Below are 27901 nucleotides of genomic sequence, written 5' to 3' on the forward strand. Positions count from 1 at the left end.
TTCCATCAGAGCCCCAAACACGCAGAAGCTCACCACTGCCTGGACTTTTCTCCACTGTATCCCTTCCGTTCCTGTCACTAGGACTTCGTGTGTGGCAGGCCCCTCCCTCGTCAGCACTGGCTCCTCTCCTGGCCGGGGGTGCCCAGCATTGATGTACAGGTTCCCTCTGTCACCCTCTGACGGAAAGTCCAAGGACAGGACCGAGAAGGTCTCGCTCCCGAAGCGGGGCGCCAGATTCTCCAGAGTGGCCACATATTTGTACATAATGTCCAGCTCGTTCAGCTTGCCCGGGATGACCGTATGCAAGTGAAACCTGCACACAAACTTCCTGAAGATCGTCCGCATGCGAAACCTCGTCAGGAAGTTGTTCTGTTGGATCTGACGGCAGAAGGATCTGGGGATGCAGTCTTTGAAACTGGAGAAAAGAACACAAAGCTCAATGATTTGACCGCTGCCCAAAGGAACCGTGCTTCATAAAAAGACGTACTGGCCACAGAAAAACTTTCCGATGTGCTAGCGCCCTTATAAAACATTCTCCATAGGCCGTGACCACAGAATCAGCGTATCAGACCCACAGCCAGTGCAAGGATGTTAGATGCCCCAGTTAAACCGTCAGCCTTGCACCCCCCTCCAATTAACTTTCACACCCTTTCCCCCACTTCTCAACACTGCCATTCTCAGAATAATCTGTGGAAATGGGCTGTCTGAAAACTGAAACCAAAAAAGAGTGGGGAAAGGACACAAACATCATTCAGCAGCAATATTTTGCAGTGGTTTTTTTTTTAACATTGGGTCAGGCAGCAGGCTTAGGACCAGGCACCGCGAGTAATCCTCTTTTATTAGTTGTAATCTAGTGCCATCTACTGGGCTTCTATTATATACACCCCTGAAGAAGGCTAATATAGCCGAAACACGGACCGTATTGGGTTCCAGTTCGGTTTTAAAAAAGGATCATTTTATGCCTGCCTCTTTATGTATTATGTTCATATATGATGTTTTAATAAATTGATTGTGCTCACGGTAGTTTGACTTTGTGTCCCTTCCCCACTCTTTTTTTGGTTTCATATCCTGACCGTGAGGTTGGTTTTTTTTCCTTTGTATTGCGTGATACGGTGTTTGAAAGCTGGCCACCTTCTCTGTTGCTAGAAATACCTCTGGAGTTAGTGTGGCTGTCAGGATCTATTACTTTGCTATGACATCGGCTGCTCTTTGCTACCCTCTAGAACCCGCCACCCTAGGCGATTGCCTAGTCTTACCTAATGATTAAGCCAAAACTAATCAGACCCACCTAATCAAACCTTCTGTGAACATTGCTAAATTCTCCTCTCTAATCTTCAATGTTTATGAAACATACAAGATCAAGTTAAAACAGAAAAGACGCCTGAAACTTCCTTCCCTGCAGTTAAATGTTAAACCACACCCGCCCATGGCATCAGGGCCACCCAACCAATACGGGAGAACATCGCAGGGGAGGAGACATAGGCATCCTGGGACTGTCTGCCAAGTCTCTTCCCTGAAGAAGCCCTTTCTGGAAACGTCAATCGCTCCTCCTAAACTTACTTGCTCCACTTCATCACTGACGCTGAAACCGTGGATTGAAGACAAAGTTTTATTTTATTTTTCTTTCCAGCTTATGATTTATCTTTAATCTTATCTATTGTTTTGCCTTTTGTCTTTGTTTTGTTCTATTTCTATCATTTAAATTTCTCCAGAATTCTACTGTTCAACGGCTCCCCCTTCTGCATCTATTCCTTTCTCTCCTCTCTTCTACCTTCCAAAGTATTTAGATCAATGCTGTCTTGTTAAAATGTTTATTTTATTTTTATTTTTCCTCTAACTCTACTTTTCACTTCTCTATTACCCTCCAGGTACTTTAGTTAGATTGTGAGCCTTCGGGACAGTAAGGGAATTTTCCAAGTACCTTTCTTATTTCTAATCTTAATGTATATTTTCTGTAAACCGCTTAGAACCTAACGGATGTAGCGGTATATAAGAAATAAATTACATTACATTACATTACAACACTAAAGAACCACCTTTAACCTGCTTTTTTTATAGGATACATTTGTGAGCATCATGATTGTCGAGTTAAAATTTTAAATGTTAGGGAGGGGAGTTAATTAAGGAGCAGTGCAAGGCTGAAGGGTCACCTAGAGTGTGATTGTTGCAGCTGACCGGGCCTCGCTGCGTCTGCCACGGAAGCCGAAGAGATCAGATCACCTAGAGCGCCCACTACCCTTAGACCAGCTCTGGCCCAGTGCCTCCACTGCCATCTGTGAACCCAAATGCAAAGCAGATGCCCGAGGCCTCACCTGATCTTTTTGGCCACCTCCTCCAAGGGCACCCTGTTCTTGAGGGCAATTTGTGAGAGGTGCAAGATGGCCATGCCCAAGCTCTCATTTTTGAATCGGTGGAGCTCCTGCTCTGTCGGGAGGTCTTTAAGCGATGCCACATCACCCACAAAGTCAAATTTCCCCTGAAGAGAAGGAAAGAAGTTATAGAATGCAAAAAAAAAAAAAGATAAGTCTTTATTTATTTAATTTTCTAAACTGTTCTCCCAGGGGTGCCCAGAACGGTTTACATGAATTTAGTTAGGTAGTCAAGCATTTTCCCTGTCTGTCCCAGTGGGCTCCCAATCTATCTAGAAGAGCGGGACTTGGGTGTGATTGTATGTGATGATCTTAAGGTGGCCAAACAGAATGAAAAGGTGACGGTGAAAGCTAGGATTGCCCAATTGAAAAGGAAATGTCCCTTTCTGCCCTTCTCCTCCCCTCCATCCACGTATACCATCCTTCCCTCTTTCTTCTCCCCTATTCCCATCGTTTCATTTCTCTTCCCTTCCTCACCCCTCCTATCCCTGTGCTGCATCTCCTCCCTCTCTCTCCCCCTCTGGTGGTCTGATATCTTTCTCCTCTTCTTCCCACAGTCTAGCATCACTCTCCCCTCCTTCTTTTCCCTCCTTCCCCTTTGTGGGCTGGAATAGAGAATAATATGGGGACAAATTTTTCTCCGTCCCCGTAGTAACTCATTTTCCTGTCCCTGCCCCATTCATGCAAGCTCTGTCCTCATCTGCACAAGCCTCAAGCACTGTAAAATCATACATGTTTCAGGCTTGTGTGGTTAAGGCAGAGCTTACAGGAATAGGGAAGGGACACTCACAGAGATGGGACGGGGAAATTGAGTTACTGCGGGGATGGGGGAAAAATTGTCCCCGTGTCATTCTCTAGTCTGGAATCTCTCAATCCTCTCCTCCTTCCCTTCCCTGGTCTGGCATCTCTCTCCTTCCCTCCCCCTCCAGTAGTCTGAAATCTCTCTCCTTCCCTCCCCCTCCAGTAGTCTGACATCTCTCTCCTTCCCTCCCCCTCCAGTAGTCTGACATCTCTCTCCTTCCCTCCCCCTCCAGTAGTCTGACATCTCTCTCCTTCCCTCCCCCTCCAGTAGTCTGACATCTCTTTCCTTCCCTCCCCCTCCAGTAGTCTGACATCTGTCTCCTTCCCTCCCCCTCCAGTAGTCTGACATCTCTCTCCTTCTCTCCCCCTCCAGTAGTCTGGCATCTCTCTCCTTCCCTCCCCCTCCAGTAGTCTGACATCTCTCTCCTTCCCTCCCCCTCCAGTAGTCTGACATCTCTCTCCTTCCCTCCCCCTCCAGTAGTCTGACATCTCTCTCCTTCTCTTTCTCCCTTCTTGTGATCTGGTATCTTTCTCCTCTCCTTTATTTAATTTGTTTTCTGTCCCATTTTCCCCAAAGAGCTCAGAATGGGTTACAGGCTAAACATACATAATATACAGTTAACAGGTTATGATTTGCACTAAATTTGCCGTAATTTGACACATACCAATATACAAACTTCCCTTCCCTGGTCTGGCATATCTCTCTCCTCCTCCCATCACCCCAGTAGTCTGACATCTCTCTCCTTCCCTTTCTTCCTTCCTGTGGTCTGGTACCTACTCTTCTCTCTTTCTCTTCCCTTCTCCTCCTTCTCACTACCATGGTCTGGCACCTCTGTCCTCCCCTTCCCTCCCCCAAAGATCTCTTTTTTTCCTCCCCATCCCCGCAGTCCAGCATCTAGAAACATGACGGCAGATAAAGGCCAAATGGCCCATCCAGTTTGCCCATCAGCAGTAACCATTATCTCTTTCTCTCAGAGATCCCACATGCCTTTTTGAATTCAGACACAGTCTCTGTCTCCACCACCTCTTCCGGGAGACTTTTCCATGCATCTACCACCCCATCCTATGCTCTCTCATTGCAGAGTTTCCTTTCAAATGAAAAAGACTGGACCCATCCCTTCCACGGGATCCAATAAGGCAGCTGCTCTTGAACTCTTTGGGCCGCCGGCAGCGTGAGTGAAGTAAACATGCAACCTTCGGCAACCCAAGAGCTTTCCCTCTGCTACTCCTTCCTGCCTATGTGGAGAAAGGAAGCAGTAGCAGAGAGAAAGCTTCTGGACCGCTGAAAACAGCGTGCTTACCGGCCCGAAGAGTGAAAGAGCGGCTGCAGCAATGGATCCTGTGGGGGAGAGGGGGAACGGAACCCCAGACTGCAGCGTGGGCTGCCATTGGCTCGTGGGCCCTTGCAATGAAGACCACTGGCTTACCTACTCTCACCTGTACCTTTTTCCCCAAATGGTTGATTGCTGCCTCAGGTATTAGCACTTCAAAAGCAAACCTGAAAATGATGTTCCCTGAGTTGGCTCCACTGTTCAGCAAGTGTTGTGGCACAGCAAATCTCCCATCCAGCAGGACAGATCAGAGTGAGAGGAAAAGGAAAACCACACCGGCCAACCAGTGCCCTCTCTAGCTGAGTAAGACTTTCTAGAGACCCACCATGAATTAACAATAAAGCCCAGTTCCCTATTCAACAGAAAAGGAGCATTTAATAGAAGTGAAAACCATAAGCGACCACAGGTTCCTTCTAAGGCGTGGAAAACACCTTCTTATGAGAAAAGGGACAAATTAGCTTAAGATAAGGCCAGAGAACTGCAGCTCCGAGTCAGCAGTGGGGGATGGGTTCTGAAGGACAAGCCACTAGGCTCAAGGGACCACTGGTCTGACCCAAAAGGTCTTCTGTTCAAGTGATTTTTGTTTATTACGGTTAAACATCAAAATCTCATCAGCACCAGCTACAAAAGATGGCAAAAACCGCATGGCCTCCTTACCACCCCAAACCCCCTCCACTCACTTCCCAAAGGACATCTTAATGGATAATAACCAAGAGAGGGCTTTGGCTCTTATAGTCCCTTCTCCCTCTCCATCCCACCAGGAACATAAGCGGCAGATTTGAAGGAGAGTGTGGTGCAGTGGTTAGAGCTACCCTGAGGTTGTGGGTTCAAACCCCGCGCTGCTCCCTGTGACCTAATCCTCCGTTGCCCCAGGTATAACAGACAAACTGTGAGCCCCCTGGGACAGATAGGGAAAATGCTTGAAGTACCTGATTGTAAACCACTTCATACACCTTGTCCAAGCAGTCTATAAAAACCCTATTCCCAGCTAGAAGTCAGAGCTTAGCCTGGAGGTTTCAACCCTAAAGCCTTCTCGGAAGTGGCTTTCTCCACACACACCGGAAAAACAGAGCCTTGTAAGTTGGGCGTCTCATCTCGTACCTGTTCATAAAGATATTCAAAGGAAGAGGAATCCAGGAGGGCGCCTCCCTGCTCGGCTTTCAACTTGTCTTCGCTCGAATCGCCGGGCTTTGGGATATTCCGGTAGATGGCTGACTCCTTCTCATTCAGTCCGTGCCAGTTCCTGAAATAATACCTATGCCATATAGAGAAAGAGATGTGGAAAAACACAAATATAAGCAAAACCGATTAAATATAATCTTGTGTCAGGTTATGAACAAGTGGAGGAGTAGTTTAGTGACCAGAGCACTGGGCTGACCTCCAGGGGTTCAAATCCCACTGCTGCTTTTTGCGACCTTGGGCAAGTCACTTAACCCTTCAAACAGATTATAAACCTTCCAGAGACAGGGAAATTTCTAATGTCCCTGACTGTAACTCACCCCAAGCTACTACTGAACAAAATTCAAAGTAAACTATTGCTGCCTATCTACAGTCAAATCTCATCGTATACAACATCAATTTTGGAAAAACAAGATGGAAGGTATTCCTGCATCAGAAGCGGTCAGTGTCACTCTTTCAGACCTGGCCTGCATCTGCTCACAGGAAGCCCTGTGGTATTCGCTTGCATTTCCAATCTGGGAAAAACCAAGTTTAAAAAACTAAGACTGAATCAGCATATTGTTGGTTGAGGTGGCTTTTGGGACACCAGGAACTCTGTTTTCCGTGTTGGCTCCACAGATAACGTGACTGCCCCTCTCCGTGACGAGGAGGAGGATATGTGCAGTCAGATGAATGTCCCAGCCGTTCCCCACAGAACAAAGAGTGCTAACATACCATGCTTAAAGCAATTGGAACCAGAGAAAAACATTAACCTGGTGTTTCTCAAGGGAGGTTGGACTGTAGGTGTGAGAGGGAGAGAGGACCTCAAAGGGGTTTCGCCCGGGACATGATGTGCTGTACCAATACGGAGAGAAATCGTCCGGTCCAAAGTCAACCTTGAAAACTATTAAACAAAGCAGGAGCAGTGAGTTTTCTCAACAGCTCAGCTGCCAACTATCTCTCTGTTTGATCAAAGTTTCAAGTTTATTCAAGTATTAAAAAATAACATAGAGACAAATAAATATTTTGACAGGTTGGACATACTTGGCTAATTAACGAGTATACATGGGTTAGTTGGCACACTAGAGCCCCGAGGAACAATAGGAAGAGGGGGAGAAATACAATTGTTATAGAAAAGAAACACTTACGGTAAGTACAAAAGGGAATAGGGAAGGTTAAGAATAATAGACAGAAAGAAATAATTGTGGACACTTTCCACATAGATGAGTGTAACCTTTTGAACACTATTAAAAATAATGGTATCATGTGGTCAGCTAAAGAAAACACTTTAGGCTGCTTTTGAACTTTTGTAAGTTTTTTTCGATTCTTAAATATAAAGGAAGAGAATTCCAAGTCACAGGAGCAGTCACAGAAAAGATTAAGGTACGACACGTACTAATTATTTTCAAAGATGGAACGTTAAGGGTATACTGTGAAGTGGATCTGAGGGCTCTGGGGGGGGTCGTACGGAATCAAGAGTCTGTCTATAAATGCTGGGGTGTTGGTCTGTAAAGTTTTAAAGGTCAGGAGAGCAATTTTATATGTTATCCTATGTATAACAGGCAACCGTGGGCTTTTTGTAACAGTGGGGTAACGTGGTCAAATTTCTTTGCGCCTGAAATAATCTTGATGGCTGTGTTTTGGATTAGTTGAAGACGCTTTATATCTTTTAGACAGATCCCTTTTAATAAAGAATTACAGTAATCCATTTTAGATATTACAAGTGCATGGATTAACACATTCAGGGAATTAGTAGCAAGGAGGGGAACTAATGATCTAATCATCCTTAATTTATAAAAACAATTTTTGACCAATGCACTAATTTGTGGATGAAATGTTAATTTGTTATCTATGAGAACACCTAAAATTTTGATGGTAGTGGTTGGTTTAAGAGGCGTATTATCAATAGTAACTGGGCAATTAGTTGTACCCCTTCTTTCCCCGAGAAATGGAGAGTGCTAGTTTTTGAAATGCTTAAAGAAAGCATATTGATATTTAGCCAGTTTTTGATTAATAGAGGAAATGTCGTTTTGATTTGTAGGCAAGAGTTGAAGGTCGTTGGCGTATGCATAGATGGTAAACCCAATTGATTGACCAAGAGTTAAGAGAGGAGCATGTGTTTTGACCTCCATAGGTTGGATCAGTTGGTGTGCTTCTTTGGTGTGGATGTGGGTTGGAAAGTACCCTGACCATATCGAATGGGACTGCAGAGTACTTATAACATTTTGGGAGGAGGTGCTAACACAGATAGAGACACCAAAGGATGCAGGTCAGTGTTAGCCTAGAAACGGGAGGGTCAGGAAAGCTTGCAGAGGGTGAATTTGCTCCCTTTCAGCTAGGATGGCAATTGTCTGAAAACGGAGGGCCTGAGAAAAGACTGGATGTGGTGCTGATGGGAGGGGGGAGTGCACTTATGAGATAGGAAAATAATTGACGAGTACATTGATAGCTGTTTTTAAACCATTGCTTTACAGAGGAGAGGGACACAGTGGGTGGTTTAATGAGGGTGAGACTCAGAGGGTACAAAGAGGGGTTCTCAGGGTGCTAGTTCAAAAGCAGGTGCAAATTGTACTCTTTAATAGGAATACGTAGATATGACATCTTTGAGGCTTGTGTGCTGAGTGGAAAAGCATGCATGACCCAGTCTAGTTGTGGTTGAATATTGTCATTTGTTCTGATCTTAAGTGCACAAAGATTAAAGTTGAAAAAAATATATATATATTCAATTCAGAGAAGAGGAAATTGTGGTTTGAGACGAGACTCAAGGGAAGTCTCAACAAAATAAGAGTCTCTTGCTTGATTTTATGCAGAGAATTAAAGCAGGTGGTAACGGGATTTTTGCAGGTTCTGATACTTTTTACAGAACCAACAGAAGAATGGCCCAAATGAGGCTGTCCAGGAGCTCATTCCTTCTTCAGACACAACCGCATCTTATATTTTCTGCAAATCGCTCCACCAAGACTCCAAATCATTCCCCAATAGACTGCGCGTACAAACTCTGGCTTCCCAGGATGCCAGCACTACAGAGATGCTCGAGTGCTCCCACCCCAATCAGCTTTCTCAAACATCCTAAGTGTTTCTGCCATCAGATAATGAAGGGAATAGACTTAGTAAATAAAGACAGGTTGTTCACCCTCTCCAAGGTAGAGAGAACGAGAGGGCACTCTCTAAAGTTGAAAGGGGATAGATTCCGTACAAACGTAAGGAAGTTCTTCTTCACCCAGAGAGTGGTAGAAAACTGGAATGCTCTTCCGGAGTCTGTCATAGGGGAAAACACCCTCCAGGGATTCAAGACTAAGTTACGCAAGTTCCTTCTGAACAAGGATGTACGCTGGTAGGGCTAGTCTCAGTTAGGGCACTGGTCTTTGGCCTAAGGGCCATCGCGTGAGTGGACTGCTGGGCACGATGGACCACTGGTTTGACCCAGCAGCGGCAATTCTTATGTTCTTATGATACTGTGAATTAGGTCATTGATGCCAAGGCATGTCGCTTTATAAAACCAGTAGTGGTTCAGAAATGGTGGTACCAGCAAAAAGTTCACTTCAAAAGGAGCAGCTTTATTGGTTGACTGATCCTAACCTCAAGGGGAAATTGCAAAGCAGTGGAGGAAATAAATTCTGAACCTCTAAGCCAGACCCAGATAGAACATCTGGCTGCATTAGGGATCCACAAGCTGTAGCACATTGTTTTTAAAGTCATATTATTTTTAATAAACTTTTCTTGTGCGCAGTGCACAGCGGCTGCTAAAAAGGCGAATAGAATGCTAGGTATTATCAAGAAAGGTATTACAACCAGAATGAAAGACGTTATCCTGCCGTTGTATCAGGCGATGGTGCGCCCGCATCTGGAGTACTGCGTCCAATATTGGTCGCCGTACCTTAAGAAGGATATGGTGATACTCGAGAGGGTTCAGAAGAGAGCGACACGCTTGATAAAGGATATAGAAAACCTTTCATATGCTGAGAGATTAGAGAAACTGGGACTCTTTTCCCTGGAAAAGCGGAGACTTAGAGGGGACATGATAGAGACATGATAGAGAGACATGAAGGGCATAGAGAAAGTGGAGAGGGACAGATTCTTCAAACTTTTGAAAACTACAAGAATGAGAGGGCATTCGGAAAAATTAAGAAGGGACAGATTCAGAACCAATGCTAGGAAGTTCTTCTTCACCCAAAGGGTGGTGGACACCTGGAATGTGCTTCCAGAGGGTGTGATAGGACAGAGTACGGTATTGGGGTTCAGGAAGGGATTGGATGATTTCCTGAAGGAAAAGGGGATAGAAGATTACTATACAGGTCCTGGACCTGATGGGCCCCCGCGTGAGCGGACTCTGGTCTGACCCAGCAGAGGCACTGCTTATGTTCTTATGTTGTGTCATCCAGATACCATTGTTATTCACAAGGGTAAAAAATATGATCATGTAACTCCTCTCTTGGTCGATTCACATTGGCTTCCCATTAACCATCATATTACCTATACAATTTTGCTCCTAGTATTTAAAACTCTACCCACTCGTGAACCGCAATTTATCAATAGAATGCTCATTCCGTATAACACATCCCGCTCTCATCGATCTACGGCCCAAGGGCTTCTGGCAGTCCCTTGCTTAGAAGTTATTGGCACTAGACGTCATGACATGTTTTCAATAGTGGCCCCCCCCCAAGTCTGGAATTCCCTACCTCAATATATAAGAGATGAAAAAGACATTAACCGTTTTAAAAATAACTTAAAAACCTTTCTTTTAACCTCTAAATGGAATATATACAGTGCAGTAGACTCCCTACTAAAAAATAAAAAAAGAAAAAGAAAAATTGTTACCTCTCCTTATGTTTTTTCCCTCTATGGCTCTTTTCTTTCTCCAAAAGTATTAATTTTGTAACTTTACCCCCTTTCTCCCCTCGTACTCAGTTCGTCTAACCCACTTTAACTACATTTTTTAATTGTATGTTGATTAGTATGTTCTTATGTTGTGTCGTCCAGAGACCATTTTTTTTCCTATTTGGTTTCCCCAGTCATAGTTTGGTTAAAGCTCCAGCCTCAGCATCTTGAGGTTGTGGGTTCAAATCCCACACTGCTCTTTGTGACCATGGGCAAGCCACTTAATCCCCCATTAGATAGATTGTGAGCCCACCGGAACAAATAGGGCAAAATGCTCAAGTAGCTGAATGTAAACCACTTAGGCTATAAGTCGTAAATAAATAAAAGATGTTTCTTTTTGTTCTGGCTTGCATTAGGGATCCGGCATCTGTTCAAAGCCTGACTGGATTATACAGGTGGGGGGGCTGAGAGAGATGAGCTCCCCACACAGAATGCAAAACCCCCGGGGAAGGGGGTACACTGACCCACTGTACTTCTCCAGACTTGGTGGGCTGGTGCCTGCGGCTTGCTTTCCAAAGTCCCTGCTCTGAACAGCGTCATCCGAAGCCTCAATCTGGGGTGCTTTTCAAGGAGGGTAAATCTCAAGATTATACAATTATGGATTATGTTTCTTCCGTTTCAAAACTGATCTACATATATGTATATGCCTGCCCTGAAATTCATATGCAGACAATCGATCGGTGTTTATTATTAATAATAGCTTTATTTATATCCCGTCATACCTTTCAGTTCAAGACGGTTTACAAGAGAGGCTTCATGAACGCAGCTAAGTTACATCACAAGCATGAAGTAGGAGGAAAAAGACAGGCGTGTAACGTGGTTTTATATAACAGGAGGTAGGAGCATGGCGGAAGACGTAGAGGAAAATGATTAAGGAAGCGAAACAAATAAATGGGCTTTCAGTGAAGGAGAAAGTCACTTAGAGTATTGGAAGGAAAGTGTCTGGTTGAAGAATCTTTGGAATTGGCATCCTTTGGGAGTCGGAAAGGCGAATAGAGTGTTTTGAAGCATAGGCAACCGAATTAGAAAATTATTCTGGCCTCGACTGGTTTTTGGAAAGATGGAGTGATGTGGTCAGGCGTATGGCTGTGTTTTTGCCCAGGTTATGACTCTCTTCCTCCAACTAACTATGGTAGAGTTCTTTTATGTTTTGAAAAATTAATAAATTAGAAAGTGTAACATTTTAACTTAATGCTTTCTTTCTTTAGGGGAAGATAAAGCTTCGGCAAAACGTAGATTCTACGAGGGATTTTCAAAGGTTTCCACACTTTTGGGGGTTTTTAAATACTGTTTATTAAATATCTCAAGAGCAAATTGCATTGCTTTTCCACACAATCACCCCAACTAGTCACATGACATTCCACGACACGCCCTCTTACCACTTCTCCCGCAAAAACATGAAAGTGCGGGAACTTTTTCAAGAACCCTCATAGGTTGGTGAGAGCTGTCCTAGCTGTTTTTACTATACAGGTTTAAAAAGAGGAGCACCATTAATAAGTTTATCCTTACAAGAAATACAAAAGCACCAGGGCAAGAATGTTTTTGGGCAATGGCCCCGACGTGATGGAATGCCCTACCGGAGGAATTAAAGCTAGAAAAGGACACCGGAAAATTCAAGAAAGGGTTAAAGACTGTCCTTTTCACAAACTACTTCAACTGCTGGACGCACACCATGGCCCGGTACAGCGGCATGATGGATTATGGCATAACCATGCCGGTATTAATAACTCGGTAACACCACCACAGAGCTCTGTGTATTTCAGTATAAAGCCCATGTATTGTAACACCTCACAACTCCTTATGGGAACATCTCTACAGAAGCTCATGTATCATATCACCTTTGCAGAGGCTCAATTAGACCGCTCTGAATTGACTCCCCAGTCATTAGTAGTGGTAAAGAAACTCTCAATAATCATAATCATAAATTTGAGCTGCTGAGATTGAGATTATGACTACAAGCCAATGACAATTATAGTGCAAAAGACTGCACGCTGAATTTAGTTCCTTGGCTGAGGTCTTTAGATGTCTCATTCAGAGTAAATGTTACAGAGGGTCTCTTCCTCCGACTGTCATATCACTCCACTGCTGGCACTCATTCAGCTGGAAAACTTTATTTACAGAGAGCGGGCAGAGGATTTCATTTTTCCATCAATGGATTTAATATGCTTTAAAAGCTATGACCTGAATCCCACTGTAATGTTAAAATTGGCAAGCTCTGCCTCTTAGAAACTCCTGTAAGGCACAGAGCCAAATACTTTAGGCTTGTGGCTGGCTGAACTCTTATGCTGCCTTGGCCACTGTGATGAAAAACCCGGCAGTAACACTCAGTTTAAAAGATAAAATGGTCCACGCATTCACCAGCTGGATAGACTGATCCAGTCCTGCTTTTACCCCACTGTACATCCAATTTCTCCATGGATTAGCTAGGGACAGAGCAACAGGCTGGGTAACGTCATCCCTTTTCACCCTATTCGGATTGGCAGCTCTCCTCCAGGCTCATAAGTGTCCCTCGGAGCATGCGGGGATTCCTTGCTGATAACCATTACCTCCTCTCCTCAGTTTTTGTCATCCACTTGGAGCCAGCAACTGTGTCACTCAGCTCTCCAACAGAAAGGAAGAGAAGGAGGAAAGAGAAAAGATGGCTCAGGGTTGATATGATAGAGGTCTATAAAATATTGAGTGAAGTGGAAAGGGTAGATATGAATCGTTTGTTCACCCTTCCCAAAAATCCTAGGACTAGGGAACATGTGATGAAGCTACTAAGTACTAGACTTAAAACAAATCTGAGAAAATACTTCTTCACACAACGTGTAATTAAACTCTGGAATTTATTGCCAGAGAATGTGGTGAAATCAGTTAGCTTAGCAGGGTTTAAAAAAGATTTGGATACTTCCTAAAAGAGAAGTCCATAGGCCATTACTGAGATGACTTGGGGAAATCCACTGCTTATTCCTTAGGATAAGCAGCATAAAATCTGTTTTACTACTTGGGATCTAGCTAGGTTTTTGGGACCTGGGTTGGTTACTGTTGGAAACAGGGCTTGATGGACCTTCGGTCTGTTCCAGTATGGCAAATGTGTTACTGTGTGTATCAGCATGTGTGGGTGTGTGTACACAACCTGTGCAAGTCTGTTTGTATGCATTGTGTCCAGAGGTTTTCTTGGCCTAAAATACTGGCATCTAAGGTAGATGCCTACTGGTGCCTAACTCAATCCATGACCAAGCTCCGCCCCCTAACCACGCCTACTTTTCGGGTAATCACAGGTAGGTCCCTTGGTGTAGATGTCTACATCATGCTTATCAAGTCAGGCGCCTACCTGAAAATGAGGTTTTTTTCATTGGTTTCTAATGGTGCTGGTTCAATTAACAGCACTGATTGAACCAATTAAAAAATGAACCTCCCCCCCCCTTTTTACTAAGCTGCAGTATAAGTTTCTACCGCGGCCCAGAGCTGCGACCCTCATAGGTATTGTATGAGCGTCAGAGTAGCGTTGGAGCAGTTAGCGCTCCGGACCACAGAGAAACCTCTTCCACAGAATAGTAAAAGGAGGGGGTAAGTTAGGCGCTTAATGGTAGGCGCTTTTAATAGAATCAGGGTCTAGGTATCTCCATTCCATCCCCCCCCCACACACACACACACACACAAAGCCCCAGTCAACCTAAGGACCAGACCAGATCCAGGAACTGAACCCCCAGCCCTAGAGGAAACAATACTCAAAGACAAGACACTTTTTGCTTCCTCTTGCACTAGGCAACCCCGGGAAATGCCACATACTCAGCCACTGAACTGGCTGAACTGGTCACCTATGGCAATGTTGCTCAACTCGGTCCTGGAGTACCCCCTTGCCAGTCAGGTTTTCAGCATGGATTTGCATGCATTGCCTCCATTATATGCAAATTTCTTTCATGCATATTCACTGTGGTTATCCTGAAAACCTGACTGGCAAGGGGGTACTCCAGGACCAAGTTGACAAACACTGGTCTATGGCAGTCTGCGGGCGGAGTAGAAGAGACAGCAGTCATGTGGCACCAGCTATGTACTTAGCCAATGTCCGCATAGCTAAGTGGACAGGCAGGTCCACACAAAAGTGTGTAACCATGCAGTGGATATCCTGCGTAACTTTCAGGTCAGTGGCTGACTCTGGATATTCAGTGCTGATGTCTGGATACGGCCTGGCCCTGAATATCCAAGATTTAATTCTGCCCACGACCGTCAGCAGGTTAAAAATCACTGACCGCCGCAGGCCGAGTATCGGTTTCACAATGTTCTTCCTCTGCCCTTCTGTCTTACCTCATGCGGAAATGCAGAACCAAGTTCAGGTCTTTGCACCTTTCGAAGACGTGGTTGGGGGGGATCCAGTATTTCCCTTGCGTGTCATACAGTGCAAAGAGAGTGTAGCAGAGCGGCATGATTCCTGCAAGGAACAGAAGAAAGAAATGGCTTTACAGGCGGATGTGTGCTGCTTTCTCTAACAGATCGTAGTTATACTTCTGCATAATGAGGAGCTGAATAAAGCAACAGGATCACTTCCAGAAAAAGATTACAAGACGCAGGCGAGGGGCATTTGACTGAGTGTACATTTGGAGCCGGGCTGGTCCTCTTGCCTATTTTCCTGGTTCACAGAATCGCATGGGTGGGATATGGTTATACCAGGGTACAACCTACTTCGTTGCGACCGAGTGGGTAAATTGGGGGGAGGAGTAGCACTATACACTAAGGAAAGCATCAAAACCACCAGAATCACAGATGTTAGATACACCGGGGAATCCATCTGGGTGAACCTGGCCAGAGGAAAGGAAAAATGCCTATACCTTGGTGTGATATATAGACCTCCCAGGCAACAGGAGGACAAAGACATAGAATTAATCGAGGACATAGAGAACATCACACTGCGCGGGGACTCAGTAATGCTAGGAGACTTCAACATGCCAGATGCAGATTGGGACACACTCTCCGCGACTACGGGAAGCAGCAAAAGAATATTAAACTCCATAAAGGGTGCACATCTCAAGCAATTGGTATTGGAGCCCACCAGAGACCAGGCGTTACTAGACCTAGTTCTCACCAATGGAGATAGCGTCACGGAAGTCTCAGTAGGAGACACACTAGCCTCCAGCGACCATAATATGGTATGGCTCAACCTCAAGAAAGGTTTTCCTAAGACAAACACAGCAACAAGGGTTCTCAACTTTAGAGGCACAGACTTCAACCGCATGGGAGATTTTGTCCATCAGGAGCTACATAAACAAGCAATATCTGACAATGTGGAGGATATGTGGTCGTCTCTGAAGTCCATCCTACACGAAGCAACAGACCGATACATAAAGACAGTAAGTAAACGCAGGAGAAACAAAAGACCCCAATGGTTCAGTAAAGAAATTTCAGACCTAGTTAAACAGAAAAAAGACGCATTTATCACCTACAAACATTTAGGCAGAGAGGGGGCGAAAGAGGACTATCTAGACAGATCTAAAGCTGTCAAAACAGCAGTTAGAGAAGCCAAACTCCGAATGGAGGAAGAGCTAGCACGGAAAATTAAGAAAGGGGATAAATCTTTCTTCAGCTATATTAGCGACAGGAAAAGAAATAAAGATGGGATAGTACGCCTGAAGAAATCGGACGGTAACTTTGCGGAATCAGATTCTGAGAAGGCAGAACTACTAAACCAATACTTCTGTTCAGTGTTCACCCGCGAAATGCCGGGAGCTGGTCCACAGCTGCAGAAAGGAGATAACCAGAAAGACCCGTTTCAAGATTTCGAATTTACGCCCAGTAGCGTCTACGATGAACTATCAAAACTCAAAGTAAACAAAGCCATGGGACCGGATAACCTACATCCCAGAATGCTCAGAGAGTTAAGGGAAGTCCTGGCTGAACCATTATCTGTTCTTTTCAATCTTTCCCTAAGCACAGGAAGAGTCCCCTTGGACTGGAAAATCGCTAATGTAATCCCACTCCACAAGAAGGGCTGCAGGACAGAGACAGCAAACTACAGACCAGTGAGTCTCACGTCTATAGTGTGTAAACTCATGGAAACACTGATCAAACAGAATATTGACACAATCCTAGACGAAAAAAAACTGCGTGATCCACACCAACACGGGTTCACCCAGGGAAGATCTTGCCAATCTAATCTGATTAGCTTTTTTGATTGGGTTACTAGACAACTGGACGCCGGAGAGTCACTGGACGTGGTATATTTGGACTTCAGTAAAGCATTTGATAGCGTCCCTCATCGAAGATTACTGAACAAGCTGAAATCGATAGGATTAGGAGACACTCTAACTACATGGGTTGGGGATTGGCTAAGCAGTAGACTTCAGAAGGTGGTGGTGAACGGTACCCCATCCGAAGCATCAGAAGTGATCAGTGGAGTGCCGCAGGGCTCGGTCCTGGGCCCAATTCTATTCAACTTATTCATAAGAGATATGACGCGGGGACTTAGAGGAAGGGTATCACTGTTCGCCGACGACGCCAAACTTTGCAACATAGTAGGCAGAAGCTTGTTACCTGATGATATGACACACGACCTACTGCTTCTGGAACAATGGTCGACTACTTGGCAGCTAGGCTTCAATGCTAAAAAATGCAAGATAATGCACCTGGGTAAGAGAAACCCGTGCAGAACTTATGTACTAAATGGTGAGACCTTGGTTAGGACCACGGCGGAACGCGATCTAGGAGTGATCATCAGTGAGGACATGAAGGTTGCCAATCAAGTGGAGAAGGCTACCTCCAGGGCAAGACAAATGATGGGATGTATCCGCAGAGGTTTTGTCAGCAGGAGACCTGAAGTTATGATGCCGTTGTACAGAGCCATGGTGAGGCCTCACTTGGAGTACTGTGTTCAGTTTTGGAGACCACACTACCGAAAGGACGTGCTGAGGATCGAGTCGGTGCAGCGAACGGTCACCAGGATGGTCTTGGGACTCAGGGATCTCACGTATGAAGAAAGACTAAAGAAATTGCGGCTGTACTCACTTGAGGAAAGAAGAGAACGGGGAGATATGATTGAAACGTATAAGTACATCACGGGACGCATCGAGACAGAAGAGGATATCTTCTGGCTCCTGGGACCCTCGACCACCAGAGGGCATCCACTGAAAGTCAGGGGAGGGAAGTTTCATGGCGACTCCAGGAAATACTTCTTCACCGAAAGAGTGGTGGATCATTGGAACAGACTCCCACTCCAGGTGATAGAGGCCAGCAGCGTGACGGATTTTAAGAGAAAATGGGATACTCATGTGGGATCGTTAAGGGAGTAAACTCAGGGGGGAGGGATACTTGGAATGGGCAGACTTGGTGGGCTGTAGCCCTTTTCTGCCGCTTTTTTCTATGTTTCTATGTTTCTAATATCTTGTAAGGTGCTTTCAATTAAATTTAAAAAGACAGAAAGCAAATTAAGTTACATCATCGCTGCATAGTTTGGTAATGAAAGGTCATTAACATGTGATGTAGCAGCTGGAATTTCACCCCTTTGGACTGAGGGTTTTACCTGGGTATGGGCGGAACTGTTACCGGAGAACTCGCCATCTTCCAGAAATGATCTCACAAGCTGCAATGCCCTGGGGAACACAGCCTCTGAATACTTCGCCTGCTAATTCTGGCTGCTGTAAGGTCCCTTTCCTCCTCCCGCCACAATAACTACTGTATCTTCAGGAATGGAACACACGACCTGCGTGCTAGCACATCAGTGTGTCTTTTTACTAAGACGTGCTGTTGAAAAATTAATATGTTTGTTTTTAAGGCCTTTTCTTTTGAGGTGTAGGGGGGTTTTTTGGGGTAAGTTTTGTGCGTTAATAATATCTGCAAGAACAGAAAAAGAAAAGCCCTTTAAAACAAATGTGTTAACTTTGCAATTAGCATGCCTTAGAAAAATAAACTGGTGCATCGCACGTTATATGCCATGGAAAACACACAAAGGCAGGTGAAGCTTCAGCAACTCCAGCGTTTTCAATCGTTTGGGGGGAGGGGAAGCCATCAACATCATCTGGCGTCTTGGTCATAACCACGTAGGGTTGGCATGGTGGAGCCCTGACAGCCAGCATTTAAACATGGGTGACTGGGGCCCCCCCAGAGTGGCTGGCGTAGCTCTGGCCACCTGGTTGCGCAGACTGGACGGACTGCGTGGGTCTTCTGCTGTCATTTACTGTGTTAATGAGGCAAAACAAAGAAAAAGTCAACGAGTCTGCAGTGAAAGAAGAACCCCAAAACCCCAAAAAGAAACTGCACTGACGCTCAGGACAACTCGGACCCCTGAAGGAGGAGTGTTTCTCCCAAACACGGGCCTTGTTGGGTCCGTTCTCCATATTTTGGAAAACATTTTACTGACTTTTAATAAAAGTTCCTGTACCTTGTACATTCCTCTCTGCAGTTTCTTTTTGGTTTACTGTGTCATGGGGTTACCCAGTTGCAGCTTTATCGGGTATACAAACATCCACGATATCGCCGAGCTGGTTAACTCAGTCCCTCCTATCATGTACTATCCGGCGCCAGACCACACCCCTTTTCCATGAATCGGCGGCGCCAGCTCATCTGCTAAACAGATTTGGTGGCCATCTACGGTAGCCCAATTTAGGAGGATGGCATCACATTGGCGCTTGATCTCTAGGTCTCCTCTCATTCCTTCCCGCAGCTCTTGAGGTGTTCAGGCCTGGTGCTGTGTTGCCACAGAGATGGAGACGCGCGAGTCGGCAGCTATAGAAAATGCATGATGGCCAGCGTGGGGCCTTGGGGGATCAGCACATGCTCTAAGCCTGCCAGCTCCTATCCCCCCTGGGAAACATGCTTGTACGCACAATGCCCTGTGCAGGTGGTTTGAAAAATTTGCCAAATTTCCATGAGATGGTGCCACAGTTCATTATGTCGTCGACGCCGTCAATGAAATTTGAGAAAACCTATTTTTCAGAGGGAATGAAAAAACAAAACTCGCTGGACTAAGTGCTTAGCCCTCGGTGGAGACTTCGTTGTTTAACTTGGGGTTTTTTTTCACCCAAATTTTTCCAACCACCCTCATACATCTGCAGCTGACGACCGCCACATGAGAAAATATGATTCAGTCACCACCTTCAAACAGTTGCACTGGTTACCCATCCCATCACGAATAGCATTCAAAATAGCTTGCCTCATTCACCGCATACTTTATGGAAACTCTGCGGCCCCACTCATCCAACTCTTCTCAATAGCGTGGTCTACTTCCCGCAGAACCCTCAACCGGATGCTGCCAAATCTCCCATCCACTAAAGACCTCCACTATAAATGAGTTTTCCAACTCCATGCTCACCTTCCTAGGAGTCAAAACTTGGAATGGCCTTACAGAAAAGACCAGAACTGAACCTTCAAACATCATCTTCCGAAGAAAACTGAAAACCCATCTGTTCGACACTTAATCTCCTTTACCCTCTCCTCTCCTCTCCTCTTTTCTCTTCCCTCCCCTTCCTCTCCCTCCTACCTATCCACCTCCCCTCTTGCCTCTCTTTAAAGGCTTCCTGTCGCCTCTGTCCACACGCGGTGGGAAAGGTCACAAGAACAGAAGCTAAGTGACCTGGTTTATTTCATCCGTTTTCCATCCCGCTTTCCCCAGAGCGCTCAGAATGGGTTAAACATACATAATATACAGTTAATAGGTTACAATTTGTCATAATTACAGTACAAGTTTGTGTCCAAATTTGATACATTCTTCCCCTTTTAGCCATAAGAACATAGAATTGCCGCTGCTGGGTCAGACCCGTGGTCCATCATGGCCAGCACCCTGAGACTAGCCCTACCTGTGTACGTTCTGGTTCAGCAGGAACTTGTCTAACTTCGTCTTGAATCCCTGGAGGGTGTTTTCCCCTATAACAACCTCCGGAAGAGCGTTCCAGTTTTCTACCACTCTCTGGCCAGCTGGCCTTCCGACTTTGCCCTGGCCCAAATCTCTCCCCTCAGCCGATACTGCCCCTCTAGAAACAGACCACCAAAGATACTCTTCCTCTCTCCTCAGAGGTGCGACAGGGATGCGACGTATTTGCTATTGGTCTCGTCCAGTCTCTTTTCTTTCTTTTCACAGAAATTCAGCAGCATAACCTGTGTTTCCCCTTCTAGTGCTTGTTCCTGACATGTTTCCTTTTTTGACTTTATTGTCGTTCTTTCCCCCTTTCCCTGGTTTGTCCGTAGTTTGAAGATAACCATCTTTTAAACTAATCTACCCCTTATTTTTATTTATATTGTACTTCTGGAGGAGTCTCTGCCCGGGGCCAACACAAACCTTCTTCTGGGAAGTTCTCAATTATTAAACTGACAACTTTATCTTCCTGGTCCACCCCTGCAGCATTTCAATTAGCCATCAGCGATCGCCCTTTCACACACTTACCGATTTTCTGGGCGATTTCAATGCAGATTTCCTCGGCAGTAGGAGAGCCCTGGGTGTACGAGACATACTGCTCTCCCCCACCGCTCCAGTAGAGAGAAACCTTCACCCCAGCACCAGCCAGAAAGGGGCAGCTCTCTGTCACAGATCCGCTGTGTTTGACGGGACACTGGAAAAGGGACATCTCTATTTCACTGGCAACAATCCTACGGGGAAGAGAAGACACAGATGTTTGGGAGGGAGAATTCAGACGTTTTCCCAAAAAGAAAAGCAAACAGCACCCAACGAGGCAGCTCAAGCCGGAAAGTTAGAACCTGTATGTTCTAATCTTCCATCAAGAACTCTGATTCAGCAAGTCATTTCTCCCCCTGTGCCTCAGTTCTAATCCCCGCCTCTGTCTCTACCTCCTAGGAACTTCTCGTTTAGGAAATTAGCCAAACCTTTTTTTAAACCCCGCTAAGCTAACTGATTTCAAAATGGAACGCCCACTTTTTACAGGCAAAATTTTCTGGCAGGTTAGGAGCTGCTGGTAGTTGTGTGTGCGTGTGTTGTGTGCCTGTCCAGCACACGCAACACACTCACAACAGCTGTGCCCATTACAGGGCCCCCCCCAAAAAAATATCCAAGCCTGCAGTTGAGCCAATGAGCAGGGCAGAGGAAGAGCAGAGCTACCGGCAGGAGGAAGGAGCTGTGCCTACCGATTTCCTCTTCTGCGCAGACGTCAGGCACACTTCCTCCCCCTTTCACCGCAGCTTTGTGCATCCTGTCCTCAGTGATAACAGAGGAAGCATTTCAGCCACTCAAGCAAGACGGAAAAATTATGTTCCTACCTGTTCATTTTCTTTTCTTTAGATGCAGCAGATGAATCCAGAGACTAGTGGAATAGCACACATCTAGCACTAGTTTCTGGATTCATTTGGTACTGGTGCTTAGGAAAGTAAAGCTCCCAACCACCATGAAATTTTAGCACCAAAAGCTGGTTAATTTTTAGCCAGAAATGGACAGCTGTCCATCAATATAGGTATTAGAGCACTTATCATATTAGATCAAGACTAAGGATCTTGATAGCCTAAACTTTGTGGCCGAAGAGCTGATTAACCCAAAAAGAATCCTCTCTAGAAATCACACTCTAAATTTATGTTAATGTAATGAGATAAAGCAATATCATTTCTAAATATATTTGAAATTTTATTGCTGACATCATAAATTCATTAAAAAACATATACACACATAAAATTCAACAATATGCAAATAGGCAAAGGAGTTCACTCTGTTCATTAAATAGTTGCATAGTTCGTAAAGTACTTAGCTCAAATTGATTCAAACTTCAGCTTGAATGACATCTGTAACCAAGCCACGACCACAGGTGAAAATCCTAAGCCATCCAGCAAAGCAAAAGATACGCACAAGGGATAGTGTAAAGCTTTGCTCCTGGGTTAGTTTGCTTCTACTTCTTGCCCGTGTAGTTCTTCCTCTTGACAAAGAAAGTTATCGAAAGGAGTGAGAAGACTGGTTGTATTGTCAGTCTGTGCTTTTATGCTTCTGAACACTGGTGGATTACATACTGAATTTGCACTAGCACTTTATCGGCTTTGATGATTTTTGGACTAACATTCAGGGCTTCCAGTCTCTCCTCATACGTCTTCTGGCGCAAGCCTCCTATCATTTTCGTCGCCCTCCTCTGGACCGCCTCAAGTCTTCTTACGTCCTTCGCCAGATACGGTCTCCAAAACTGAACACAATACTCCAAGTGGGGCCTCACCAATGACCTGTACAGGGGCATCAACACCTTCTTCCTTCTACTGACTACGCCTCTCTTTATACAGCCCAGAATCCTTCTGGCAGCAGCCACTGCCTTGTCACACTATTTTTTCGCCTTTAGATCTTCGGACACTATCACCCCAAGGTCCCTCTCCCCGTCCGTGCATATCAGCTTCTCTCCTCCCAGCATATACGGTTCCTTCCGATTATTAATCCCCAAATGCATTACTCTGCATTTCTTTGCATTGAATTTTAGTTGCCAGACATTAGACCATTCCTCTAACATTTGCAGATCCTTTTTCATATTTTCCGATCCCTCTTCGGTGTCTACTCTGTTACAAATCTTGGTATCATCTGCAAAAAGGCACACTTTTCCTTCTATCCCTTCAGCAATGTCACTCACAAACATATTGAACAGGATTGGCCCCAGCACCAAACCCTGAGGGACTCCACTAGTCACCTTTCCTTCCTCCGAGCGACTTCCATTAACCACCACCCTCTGGCGTCTGTCCGACAGCCAGTTTCTGACCCAGTTCACCACTTTGGGTCCTAACTTCAGCCCTTCAAGTTTGTTCAACAGCCTCCTATGAGGAACTGTATCAAAGGCTTTGCTGAAATCCAAGTAAATTACATCTAGCATATGTCCTCGATCCAGCTCTCTGGTCACCCAATCAAAAAATTCAATCAGGTTCGTTTGGCACGATTTACCTTTTGTAAAGCCATGTTGCCTCGGATCCTGTAACCCATTAGATTCAAGGAAATACACTATCCTTTCTTTCAGCAACACTTCCATTATTTTTCTAACAACTGAAGTGAGGCTCACCGGCCTGTAGTTTCCTGCTTCATCCCTGTGACCACTTTTATGAATAGGGACCACATCCGCTCTCCTCCAATCCCCAGGAATCACTCCCGTCTCCAGAGATTTGTTGAACAAGTCTTTAATAGGACTCGCCAGAACCTCTCTGAGTTCCCTTAGTATCCTGGGTCCCATCGCTTTGTCCACCTTCAGTTTTTCAAGTTGCTCATAAACACCCTCCTCCGTGAACGGCGCAGAATCTACTCCATTTTCTCGTGTAACTTTGCCGGACAATCTCGGTCCTTCTCCAGGATTTTCTTCTGTGAACACAGAACAGAAGTATTTGTTTAGCACATTTGCTTTCTCCTCATCACTCTCCACATATTTGTTCCCAGCATCTTTTAGCCTAGCAATTCCATTTTTTATCTTCCTCCTTTCACTAATATATCTGAAAAAATTTTTATCTCCCTTTTTTACATTTTTAGCCATTTGTTCTTCCGCCTGTGCCTTCGCCAAACGTATCTCTCTCTTGGCTTCTTTCAGTTTCACCCTGTAGTCTTTTCTGCTCTCCTCTTCTTGGGTTTTTTTATATTTCATGAACGCCAACTCTTTCGCCTTTATTTTCTCAGCCACTAGGTTGGAGAACCATATCGGCTTCCTTTTTCTTTTGTTTTTATTGATTTTCTTCACATAAAGGTCCGTAGCCATTTTTATCACTCCTTTCAGCTTAGACCACTGTCTTTCCACTTCTCTTATGTCCTCCCATCCTAACAGCTCTTTCTTCAGGTACTTTCCCATTGCATTAAAGTCCGTACGTTTGAAATCTAGGACTTTAAGTATCGTGCGGCCGCTCTCCACTTTAGCCGTTATATCAAACCAAACCGTTTGATGATCGCTACTACCCAGGTGAGCACCCACTCGAACATTAGAGATACTCTCTCCATTTGTGAGGACCAGATCCAATATTGCTTTTTCCCTTGTGGGTTCCGTCACCATTTGTCTGAGCAGAGCCTCTTGAAAGGCATCCACAATCTCCCTACTTCTTTCCGATTCCGCAGACGGAACATTCCAGTCCGCATCCGGCAGGTTGAAATCTCCCAACAGCAGAACCTCCTCTTTCCTTCCAAACTTTTGGATATCCACAATCAGATCCTTATCAATTTGCTGCGATTGAGTCGGAGGTCTGTAGACTACACCCACGTAGATAGAAGTTCCATCTTCTCTTTTCAGAGCAATCCATATCGCTTCTTCCTCTCCCCAGGTCCCTTGCATTTCGGTCGCTTGGATATTGATCTTTACATAGAGAGCTACTCCTCCACCTTTATGACCATCTCTGTCGTTCCTAAAAAGATTATATCCCGGTATGTTTGCATCCCATCCATGTGATTCACTGAACCATGTCTCTGTGATAGCAACAATATCTAGATCTGCCTCTAATATCAGGGCTTGCAGATCATGAACTTTGTTGCTTAGACTGCGAGCATTTGTGGTCATCGCTTTCCAGCTATTTTTCAGCGATAATCTCCTTTTTTGTATGGATTTTTGTGTCGTTTCACTTTCCGTTGCAATACTAAGAAATGAGTTGCTGATATTGTTTATGTTGCAATCTTTACTACTATCACATCTTTTCTTTTGCCGGGGGTGGTCTCTATAATTGTCCTTCGTACATACACCACCCCCACCTTCTAGTTTAAATGCCTTGAAACATATTGTCTAAATTTCTCTGCAAGGTTTCTTTTTCCTGCTGTAGTAATATGTAGCCCATCAGTGCAATATAGCTTCTTGTCCTTCCATGTATGTAATGAGACAGCGGAAGCTAAACCACCACCTCTCTCCTAGGGAAAGACGGGAGATGCTTCTCACCTAGTGACAGCTTCGTAATGCAGTAATGCATGTGAATGCACTGGGCAATCTCAGCAGCCACTAAACAGCTCAAACACAAAGTTAGAAAACATAAAAATCACTGGAAAAAAAAAGAAGCCAATACCGAAATAAACCCAGAAAAGTCTAATTCGACATCATCACAAAGAAAGTGTACTTTTGTTTTCTAAACACCAGAGCCTCAATAAACAGACAGTTAAGATCGTGAAACCACACTATATTTTGATCTGGAAATCACCAAGCCTCAATACATAAACATCCGCATTGAGTGAAGTCATAGCCAAGTTTCAGTGTAGACAGGAATGAGCTGTAACCCTGGCACCGAAGGGCTTTTAGGCTTGCCAGTAAAGCAAACTTACCTGCGGACAGCTCCCTCACCCCCTTCCACCTCCCCCTACACCAGACCCCTGTATGGTAAAAAAGATTTTTTTTTTTTACGAATGCAAAATTAATTTGCTGGTACAAGAGTCAACTGCCCAATGTGGCCACGTTTCAGCTTGCGTCTGCTTCAGGAGCATATGAGTTACACAGGAACAGGAAATCCTGTTGGATAGGGTTTTAGAACTGCAGAAAGGAACCGACTAGAAGTTTGAAGTTGACACTTCAGTGCAAGTCAAAATGTAGCCGTGTTGGACAGATGACTCTTATATAAGTGAATAAATGTTGCTTTATTAAAAATTTTTTTTACTGTTTTGCTTTATTTTCTTGGTTTTTCCCCACAACAGTTTTTTTGCCTGTGGAGTATCTGTTGGGGAAGGGGGGGGGGTGTTGCCTCTCTTCTCTTTGACACTTTCCATAGTAGACCCCTCCAGGCTTGGCCGGATTAACTTTTATTCATTTCTTTAGCCCGTCCTCCCAAAGGAGCCCAGAACGTGTTACAAGGGTACATTCATCACTTTTCTTTGACAGTTAGAACCATGTTACACAGAAACATAAAAACATGACGGCAGATAAAAGCCAAACGACCCATCCACAGCATCCACTATCTCCTCCTCTCCCTAAGAGATCCCACAAGCCTATCCCAGGCTTTCTTGAAATCAGACACAGTCTCTGTCTCCACCACCTCTTCCGGGAGACCGTTCCACGCATCTATCACCCTTTCCGTAAAGAAGTATTTCCTCAGATTACTCCGGAGCCTCTCACCTCTTAACCTCATCCAATGCCCTCTCATTGCAGAGTTTCCTTTCAAATGAAAGAGACTCGACTCGTGCACATTTATATTAGGTAGGTATTTAAACGCTTCTATCATATCTCCCCTCTCCTGCCTTTCCTCCAAAGTCTACAGATTGACATCTTTAAGTCTGTCCCCATACACCTTATCACAAAGACCACACACCATTTTAATAGCCTTCCTCTGGACCGACTCCATCCTGTTTATATCTTTTTGAAGGTGCGGCCTCCAAAATGGTACACAATAGTCTAAATGAGGTCTCGCCAAAGTCTTATACAAGGGCATCAATACCTCCTTTTTCCTACTGGCCATACCTCTCCCTAAGCACCCTAGCATCCTTCTAGCTTTCGCCATCGCCTTTTCAACCTGTTTGGCCACCTTAAGATCATCACATACAATCACACCCAAGTCCCGCTCTTCTGTCATGCACATAAGCTCTTCACCCCCTAAACTGTACTGTTCCCTCAGGTTTTTACAGCCCAAACATATGACCTTGCATTTCTTAGCAGCCAAATTTCAGACCATTCTTCAAGCTTCGCTAGGTCCTTCCTCATGTGGCATGGTGGTTAGAGCTACAATCTTGGCACCCTGAGGTCGTGGGTTCAAACTCCACGCTGCCCCCTGTGACCCTGGGCAAGTCACTTAATCCTCCACTGCCCCAGGTACATTAGATAAGACTGGGAACCCACCAGGACAGAAAGAGAAAATGCTTGGGTACCTGATTTGTAACCCATTCTGAGCTCCTTTGGGAGGACGGGCTAAAAAATTGAACAAATCAATCAGGGAGTCAGCAGGTCTCACATAACTGAGGGTCACCCCCCCCCCAATTCTGACAGCAGAGGAAAGCTGGCAGCAGAAGGTAAGAAGTGCTGCTGAGAGACGCCAGCTGGAGGACAAAGTGTGAAAGTGGGGTGGAAAGCACAGGTAAAGACTCCCATGGATGGTAGGCGTCTCTGGCCTGTCCCCAGACTTCTCTACCGGGCAGCAGTTGATGTACTGGGTCAAAGGTTTGATGGATTTGGGGATGGGGGGGAGAGTTAGAAGTGATTCACAAGAAGAGAAGGCTAACTCTCCTCAGTCTTTTATCCACTGACCAAACTCACTATACCCCAGTCCCCTTAACCCCCAGCAAATCCATAGGGTAAGCACAGGTCACAAAGTTATGTTAATAACTATTTTATTTTTCTTGAAAACTCTACCCCTACAGTACTGTGAAACTGTTCCGTTGCTTCCAATTCCTGCTGTTCCAAAGCCACTCACTCCCCTTTCTAGATGCACCCACACAAATCAAGCAGCAGGGGCTCTGCACAGCTGTCAGAAACAATCCCCCTACCCCAAAACCATCCCCCAGAGATCAAGATATTACAGAGAAGGCGCTCAAGCACAGGAAGGAGACCCCCCCAGAAC

General features: G+C 45.0%; 1 protein-coding gene across 3 annotated transcripts in view; it reads right to left on the reverse strand.

Annotated features, from left to right (window-relative positions):
* The window catches only part of TYK2 (tyrosine kinase 2), a 57179-nt gene that overhangs the window by 25155 nt on the left and 4123 nt on the right, over positions 1-27901 (reverse strand). For all 3 annotated transcript variants that reach the window (XM_033924289.1, XM_033924290.1, XM_033924288.1), the window contains exons 2-6: positions 20889-21091; positions 14828-14951; positions 5603-5756; positions 2313-2476; positions 34-415 (exon numbers count right to left, since the gene is read on the reverse strand). In XM_033924289.1, the coding sequence (XP_033780180.1) occupies positions 34-415; positions 2313-2476; positions 5603-5756; positions 14828-14951; positions 20889-21069 (1005 nt within the window). In that variant the 5' untranslated portion in view covers positions 21070-21091. The remainder of the gene's footprint in view (positions 1-33; positions 416-2312; positions 2477-5602; positions 5757-14827; positions 14952-20888; positions 21092-27901) is intronic.

This window comes from Geotrypetes seraphini, chromosome 16 (genome assembly GCF_902459505.1).
Source record: "Geotrypetes seraphini chromosome 16, aGeoSer1.1, whole genome shotgun sequence".
NCBI classification, from domain to species: domain Eukaryota; kingdom Metazoa; phylum Chordata; class Amphibia; order Gymnophiona; family Dermophiidae; genus Geotrypetes; species Geotrypetes seraphini.